Source organism: Lycorma delicatula, chromosome 1 (genome assembly GCF_047948215.1).
Source record: "Lycorma delicatula isolate Av1 chromosome 1, ASM4794821v1, whole genome shotgun sequence".
Classification (NCBI taxonomy): domain Eukaryota; kingdom Metazoa; phylum Arthropoda; class Insecta; order Hemiptera; family Fulgoridae; genus Lycorma; species Lycorma delicatula.
In genome coordinates, this window is record NC_134455.1 from 173550704 (window position 1) to 173560145 (window position 9442).

Below are 9442 nucleotides of genomic sequence, written 5' to 3' on the forward strand. Positions count from 1 at the left end.
TTAATTATGCATATGCTTAAATAAATAATATAATACTCCTGAGGTAGATATCTCCATGTCCGGATCACAACATCTACGTTCCACGTCTAAGGCGGCAACAGCTGTACATTCGTAAATTACATACAGCTGGCCAACGGGGCACCGACTATTTTCCTCGGAATGCGTTTTATTTGTTTGACCTATTTTTCACCTCTAGGTCATTAATATGGATTGGATTTTGTGGCCACCTACAGATCACGAATATTTAAATGATTTGGAAATGGACTTATACCAGACTTATAGCTGGGGATGTGGCGACCAGGGTCGATGTTATTGCAGGTGCAATGGAGACCCTTCCGTTGTACACATGCCCCCTGCGATGGCAAGCATGTAGTGAAGATGTCCATGTATGTCAGTGTATGGGAACTGAAAGCCTCGGTGAGTAGGAGCCTGGAGTCAATGCAGAGATTGCGCATCCGCTCTCTGCCAGGACATATGCCGGTTCCACCGGCGTACCAGATCGGACCTCCAAGGTTGGTAGCCCTGGATTGGGGGTGTACCCCAGCGGCTAGCCTTGCTACAGAAGGGATTAATGCCAATGGAAATACTTGAACAAACAAACGTGGAAGAGGGAGGACGTAAACACCTTCGTTTAGAAATATACGATTCGCCAGAAGCGAAGAGGAAACGAAGTAAGGAATCTAAATGGATTAAAAAAGATACTGACAGAATTAGAAAAGATTTACGTAACGTTCTGTTCAGCAGTATTGCGCCCAAACCTAGGTATCTAGTGATAACGAGAGAGAATGGAAACTTTCAGAAATTTAGTCCATTCTTGATTGCTCGGGAAATTACAAATTGTGCTGGTGGTCCTGTTAAGGAGATACACAAGACGTTTAACGGTTTGTACGTTGAAACCGTAAATGACAGTCAAAGTTTAAAGGTCCAAGCTATAAAGAAGATCGGTGGGTTCCCCGTGTCTGTACAACCACACAGTTCACTTAACTCGTCGAAAGGAGTCGTTGTTTGCCGGGGCCTTCTTAATTGCATGGAAGAGAAAATAGTGGAGGAGATGTTGAGTCAAGAAGTGACTCATTGCCGCAGGTTAACCATGAGGAGAAATAGTGAAGTTCTTGCTTCAGCGTCACATGTGTTAACGTTCAATCGACCGAATTTGCCTGAAAGCGTACGAGCTGGAATTCATCACTTAGATATGCGTGCATTTACCCCGCAGACTATGCGATGTTTCAAATGTCAGCATTTCCGACACACTGCAGTTAGATGTGTAAGATAAGAAATTTGTGTTTGTGTGGAGTAGAAACTCATGAAGGCGATCCGTGCAAATATCCTCCTGTTTACATTAACTACAAAGGGCATCATAATAGTTGGTCAAGAAACTGCCCTGTACATAAATTGGTGACGGCAATTCAGGAAGTCAAGACACTGCAGAAAATAAACTATCCTGAAGCGAGGAAATTTGTAAATAGTAGAATTCCTCGACCTGCAACGACATATGCTGAAGCAGCTGCCCTCCATCATTGAAGATCAACGTGGAGCAGTTGCTTTCCACGCTTGCACCAAGTCTTGCGACCATGATAGAAACAATCATCGAAAGAAATATTGAATCTAGGCAGCGGAAGGAAATAATTACACGAATAATTACTCATTCGCAGATGGACGTTGGGATGAAACGCCCTCCAACGAAAGAAATAACAAAACCTGCGATAATGGGACCACCAACTGATGTACATAAGAACAAAGTAACATCAGAAAAAGCCAAATCCATCATTCCTCGACCAGCTAGAGGTCGATGGAGTGATGGATTTGCCTTTTTATTCCAAACTAAGAATACAGTTTTTAAGACAAACAATACAGAGTGAGGGAGCGTTTGGCAAAGGCACAGACAAAGCGTGAGGATAGTCTGATGGAGGTGCAAGTATCAATAGAGATAGCACCAGATGTAGAAGTTATCAAACAGACACTCACGGAACCTCCAAAATCCTAAAGGGCATTAAAGGAAAGTACGAGTGCTTCGACCGGGCCAAGTATGTCTCTAGAGATGGAGTCGAGTTTGGAGTCAGAATCATCCATGCTGACCGCTCCGTCTAAATTGTTATCACCGAATTCCAGCTGTAGAACATCATTGGAATCTGAAAGAGGAGGATGATGCCATGTCTGATGCTTCAGATACTTTGTCATCTGAAGTAGAAGGTGTAAGGACGACGGAGAAAAAACTCAAGAAAGGATGGCTGAAAGGAAAGTGTAGGAGGTGAAGTAACTAACATCAACTAGCATGTTAAGAATCAAGTTGTTTTGTAAATGTTTTCTTTATTTTGTTTATGCGAATGCGGATTTTAGTTTCAGCACTTAGTTTCGAGTGAAATGTCACGATTTTAATTTATTTTTCTTGTTTTTTCTTTTGATGTGGGAAGGGGCTAATGACCAAAGTAGTCAATGCCCCTGAAAACCTCAAAAAAAAATAATAAAAATAATATAATAATCATACAAGTATCAATAGAGATAGCACCAGATGTAAAAGTTAGAAATATACCATAAGTAGTTCGAAATTGTATTCACATTCAGTTTTCAATTAGTATCAATAATAATCATACAATTATGTAATAAATAATAGTCACAAACTCACGGTCATCTTAACTTAGCTTACCAAGCATATTTTATTATGTATATTCGTAAGTGAATATAAAATTTGATCAAAATCAATGATCTGATCTGTACGGATAATTGCACCTACAATCATATGGATTTAGGATTTATTCTAATGTGTTGTTCGTGGGTCTACTGGTAAGATGTATCCAATCGCCGTTGTATAACTCATGCCATTGACATTTTATGTGTACGATTATCTGTGTACCAACAGTCATATAATAATAATAATAATAATAATTTATTTTCCAAACTAAGAATACAGTTTTTAAGATAAACAATACAATATAATTTACAAAATACAACAGAGTTACAAATTAGACTACCTTATGAGATATAAATACTTCTTTTGACCTAAAACAACTACAGCAGGCTCACAAAAGTAACTATAGTTTTCTAATTTAAAACTGTTGCAATAATTTATGATGAAATAATTTTTGTGATTTAATAGTTTGGAAAATTAGGTACACCTTAAGGACTAGAGTCCTGTATTAGGAGTTATCAACTTATGATTAAATTATTGAAAAATATTAATTAAATATTATATAAATGACGAGAGAAGTGGCTGAGTAGAAATTTAACAGTTATTGTAAGTTATAAAAATATTAAAAGAGGGAAAGTCAGTTTGTCATTAGAAGTCAAAAGGTGATTTACGAAAGCCATAAATTTTATGCTTCCCTAGGATAACTTATCAATTTTAGTTAGAGATGAAGAAAAAAAAATACTGAATATATACTGAATGCACCAGCACTTCTGAATGAATTTTAACCTAGACTATCTTTCTCACAGTTTGGCAGGAAATTGTAAACCTTTGGTGCCATAAAAGTGAAAAATCTACAAAAACATTTCTTGCGGGGTCTAGGTAGAACAAAATTACCCTTGCTTAGCGTATCTCGGTCAATTAGTCTATATTTAAGAGTCATGTCTCCACTCCTAAGAAAGAAAAAAAACGTTTATTATTAGTATAAATGCCTCTAAGGGAGCAAGTTCAAGTCACAAAAAAACGGAAATGAATGTGTCCTAGCAGGTATTCTACATATTATACGTATAAGTTGTTTCTGGTCTATCACTGTAGGTCGGATTTTATTAAAATACACACAACACCAACACCCAATTCTATATCTTAAACGAGATTCAACCAAAACCAAGTAAAGAATTTTTAGAACTGCAATCGGGCAAAAATTCTGAAAATAATAAAACTTTCTCACGTAACATAACATTTCATTTTTTAGACTAAGAATATGTTTTTCCCATGAAAGATTGCAATCAATAGTTACCTCTAGATGTTTCATACTACCGACTTGATCAGTAGTATCGAAACTACACTCAGCTACTCTGGAGCAAGTGAGATCATGATATCTAACATGCCAGTTGCCAGTTTTCTCACCCTTTAACTGGACGATTATGTTCTTGGATTAAGATACATTTAACGTAATTCCAGTTTTGGTTAACCACAACCAAATTTAAATAAGTCCTCTTTGAAAGATTCCAAAACTCTGTGAAAGCTTTTTTCTCTATAAAAAAGGGCAGTATCATCTGCATATGAAGTTAAACAACCTTGAAATTTGCCAGAACAGAAGTGTTAATATAAATTAGGAACAGAATTAGGCCAAAAACTGATCCTGAGGGACACCTAATTCTAATACACTCTCGTTACCGAGCGTATTTTTAATTTTAACATTTTGAGTTATTCTATTTAAGTAGGATTCAAAACAGTTAATGTCTAAACCTCTTGTACCAACTTCTTTTATCTTATTTAATAATATATTATGATCAACGACATCAAAGGTTTTCTGGATATCCAGAAAGAGGGCGCCAACTTCAGAATCTTCATTGATAACGTTTACCAACAGCGAGACAAATTTACATTTTTTTACTTATTAACTGATAAATTGATCAGTTAATAAGTAAAAAAATGTATGTAAATGTATGTAAATGTTTATTAGTTTCCACTGTTCATTTTTAAAATATAATTCTTTAGCCTTCCTTATGTCATAGTTAAGTCTATTCCTTTACCTACTGTTAATATCTTTTTTAAATGTAAATTATACGGTTGATTTTTAAATTTTTAAACATTTTTTTAAATTTTAAATCAATTTAATAAATTATCCGATACCCAGGGTTTAATTTTGATTACATTTTTATTTTTTTGGTTTAAACTATACTTTTTTCAGAACATACTTTTAAAAGTTTTTTTTTTTTTTTTTAAATAGCTCAAAAGCTCTGTCTACATCTTTTTCATTAAATACTTTATTCCAATCGGTATTTAAAATCTCATTTAAATCTAACTAAATTAATAACACAATATTAAAATAGATGGTTACATTCTGAGTTTACTTTATATATATAAGCCTTTTAATATCACTCCAGACAAGCATAAGGGAATGGTCTGCGATGTGAGTATGTGCGACATCAGAAAAAGATTTAAAAACATTTCTTGGAATTGTTTAAATTTAATGAAAAAATGATCTATACAATTGTTTGCATCGCAGAGGCTTTGACCGGAGACTCCATATCATTTGAACAAAGCAAAAATTTATATTTATTAATAATATCATTATCCTCTAAAAGGTTCTAATTTATATCTCCTACAAGAATCGTTATAAGATTTCTATTGTAGATATCAAAGAAATTACGTAACTCAATAAATACCTCCGCTATCTATTAATGATATCTACAAAAAGCGAAAATATTACAAATTAAGAAAGAAACAAATCGACAAAGAAAAGATAAACAAATCTTTATCGACAATGCTGTCGATAAAGAAACCCTGGCCTCATCAACCTTGACTGGAATGTCATTTTGCACGTACACTATTACACCTCCAGCTCTGTAAGTTTCTAGCCGTCTTGGGTAGGGTTATTTCGGCCTTCCAGAAGCGGAGGAGGGTCTGGTTCTTTCGGCGATCCAAGGGGGAACCCGATGAAAGAGCCTGTATGGGTCCCAAGCATAATTAGTCACTGCCATGGCTCATGGGAGCGGTCGAGGTAACGTCTCTTAGGCGTCGCCCCTTGTGAGTTTAAAAATAAACGAAAGAAATAAACAAAGCTCTATAAGTTCGTTTCATTTGGCATATAGATTATATCCATCAATTTGATAATTATATAGGTAGGTCTTCATCAGAAATCCATAACTCAGTTAATACTATTATTTTAGGAAATAATTTTGAAACAATAATATCGTTTAAGAATAAATCAAAATTTTGCGCACATTCCTTATATTTTGATGAATTAGAAATAAAGATTTATCTTCCATAAAATACAAAATAATTAAAAACTTAAATACTATATTTAAGAACAAACACTAAACACTATTTAAAGAAACAAATAAATAATAAAGATTTTATCTAAGCACTATTTTAATTTATTGCTACGTACCCACATGTACTTGAAACCCTTTTCCTTTTTCTTTTGCCATTGAAAACACTTTCCTACGATCAGGTCAAAGATTTTAATTTATATACATTCGATTATCTACTGGCAATCCCAGGTTCTGCGTTTAGAAGTTCCTCTTGACACGCTTTCTATTTAAGGTGCCATCTTTTACGGATCATCTGGTAAAGCGAACTATAATCGTAGCCGGTCTTTTTTAGTTTCTGTCAGCCTACGGCACACATCTATGTCGCTTTCAGATATCGGGTAATAAAGAAGAGCATTAGCAACATTTTGAATTACTAAACATAAATTTTCATTTTTCTATTCGGGTATGCCATGTATTTCTAAATTATTTGCACGAGAATATTGTTCAAGTTTAGTAATTCTGTTTAGCAAAATTAAATTATTATTCTTTTCCGTTTTCAGCTCACCTGACAGATCGCCAACCTTAGTTAGGATGTGTCGTATTTTTTCTACTTGAGCCTCGAGTTTTTTTGATAGCATCCCAATTTTTCTGAGGCATGTTTCAATCAAATACCCCAAATTTCTCTCGATTTCCTACTTTTCTCTGCGATATAGATCTAGGATTTCTTCTAATGTGTTGTTTATGGGTCTACTGGGAAGATGCATGGAATGGCGAGCACCTCATTTCATTGACAATTTAATATCTTTATAAAACTTGGGTAATCTACTCCTCAAATAAATAAATCAATATATATACAAATAAATAATCTCAGGTGTCTTATTCCACCACAATAATAAATCAATTAATACTTAATATGTATATGTATATATAGTATGTATGTATGTATGTATGTATGTATATTGTATGCATGTGTGCATGTATGTAGTGTATATGTGTTTATGTATGTAGTATAGTAATTAGTCTGTAGATATCAGGAGTGTGAGAGAAATATGAATGTGACATCACAAATAAACTAATATAGATATGCAGATTAGATTATAAATAGTAATAAAATTTTATGTATATAATAACAATCATACTGTGTGAAAACAAATCAAGTGATAATATAATGATAATGAAGTATATGAATATTAAATCAATCAGTAGAGATTGGTAATAACCATAATTTGTTCACGGTTCTTCATAATTGACAATAACTATATCTAAATCAACAATCCTTACTAGCTTGTCAGAACATGGATAAATCTGGGTTACAATTTCATGTTTCCAATACATGGGTAGAGGAATTTCTTTGGTAACTAATACTAACTCTCCAACGCAAAGGTTATGGAAAGGAAAACACCATTTATTGCGTTGAAAATAATTGATCCCAATAGTGCTTGATCCCTTATAGTGCTTAGACCACAGTCTCCAAATAGATTGCACAAATTTTTGGAGTACTTGCCAATGGTGGGTTATTTCAATTTTTTTGTAGTTGGGCTCAGGTACAGAAATGAGTAGACATCCAATGATAAAGTGACCTCGTTATAGAGCTTCTGAATCTCTGTGATCTGTAAAAAAAAGCAAAAATATTGGAATTAGACTTTTAATTGCGCTTCCCTATAAACCATTCAAATGAGAAGAAGATGGAGTTACAAATGAAAAAGTTATACCTTGTATGGATAAAAATGCTGGAATGTCTGACTTTCAATGAAAGTTGGAACTGATATCAGAAAACTTGAATAGGGATACCTTTTCGTGATATAAATCTTTTAAATGCTGCAATGAATGATTGTGAAGTCAGGACGGAAACTAATGCTAAGTGAATTGTTTGGTAGCGAGACATATAAAGATTGCTATATAAGATTTAGTCAAGATTTTACAGTTCTGCCCGCCATGGCGAATCATAATTGAACCACCGTAGACTACTGCATAAGCAGAGAATGGTTGGGAAGAAATTACTCTGGAAGGTGGTAGTGTGTAAAGTCTTGATTGTATAGGCACAAAAATTAAAGGTATGTTTCTTCTAGGAGGAATTAAAAATGTTACACTAATAATGATTATACCACTATGGCAATGCAATATAAGAAAAACATTATTGGAAAACTTCTCCACTTTAGAATTCAAAGGGAAATGAAAATTTCTCAGCTCAGGAGATTATTAAATTTATAGTGAAAGTCCTAACAGGGGTTTCATATATACATAAATAACAACTATCTAAAAATTCCATTTTTGGATTAAGCCGATTTACTTAACAGTACTGATTAAACAATCATAAAAAAATAACAATAACAAAAATTACACAATTCAGTTGAAATATAATAAACAAATTCCATCTTTGCATGTATAATAATAAATTTCTTAAATATTCTGTAAATTTCAGATTTTTTTGTATATGCAAGTTTAAAAGACTTAAAAAAATCCGTTGTGAGTCATTTAATAATTTTAATAAATTTGAATTACTGAAATAGTAGAATTTAAAAAAAGTAAAATTTTAGATGCTTATAAATAATTATAACTATTTAAAATATTGATTATTCATAATATTGATTTTTTTTTTTTTTATTGTAATGCATTAAAAATTACTGTAGTTTTGATACAATGAATTAAAGACCATAACTAATATTAAGTTATTATATAAGTTGCTGTTGCTCAAACCAGCTTAAATAAATTACTTTCAGCTAGAGACCCTTTGCCACAACAAGCATCCAAAGATCACAGTATTATAAAACTATTTCATTTATGAGTCTGATATGAATTAATGACCTGCAACTGCAACTTCATTGCAAAAGTATTCTCTTTATACATCAATAAAACAACAATTAAAAGAATTTTATTAATTCATATGTAATATTTGAAGAAAATACAGTTATTTTTAAGAAACTTGACAACACTACTTTATTTTGTGACTCACCTTATGTTCCTTTGTGGCTTCTTGTTTATCATTTTAAATATGTTACTAAAAATGTTCAGAGTCATAAACATTTTGTACTTTCATTACAATGATAGCAAATAAACATACATGCTTGTTTTTTCATAGGTTTATTTTTAGAATAAATTATTTTTCTTCACTTTAACAAAGATGCAACATTAAGAGCAGGTGATATTTTCACATTTGGCAAGGTTTGGCATCCTTCCTCACCACTTGGGTTTATGGATTTTCTTTTTACATGTTTTTACCATCTTCCGTTTTTACAGATTTTCTTCTGTTGATTCAAGTGGAACAGCCTTATTCTGTGACTTACTGAGTGAAATTCTAACTTTCTTTTTTGGTTCAGGGAAGTCATCTTGAAGTGGATCAGGAATTTTAGCTTTTACTTTTGAATTTTTTTGTAGACTTGTCACTATATCCGAACAAACTTTGTTTATGTTAATTGATGTTACATAAGATATTCTGATTTTTTTCTTGGGTTCTGGTAGATCATTGTATATTAAATCTGACGTTTCTTTTGTTGTAGTTAAAAATTTATGATTATTAATACATTCATCTGATCCTTCTTAATCTGATATAGTAACAATA

At 32.8% G+C, this 9442-nt stretch overlaps 1 protein-coding gene across 1 annotated transcript; it reads left to right on the forward strand.

Annotated features, from left to right (window-relative positions):
- The first annotated feature begins 571 nt into the window (after positions 1 to 571).
- On the forward strand, positions 572 to 1273 carry LOC142317710 (uncharacterized). Its single transcript, XM_075354257.1, has one exon. The coding sequence runs from the start codon at positions 572 to 574 to the stop codon at positions 1271 to 1273; it is 702 nt and encodes a 233-aa protein (XP_075210372.1).
- Positions 1274 to 9442: the final 8169 nt, after the last annotated feature.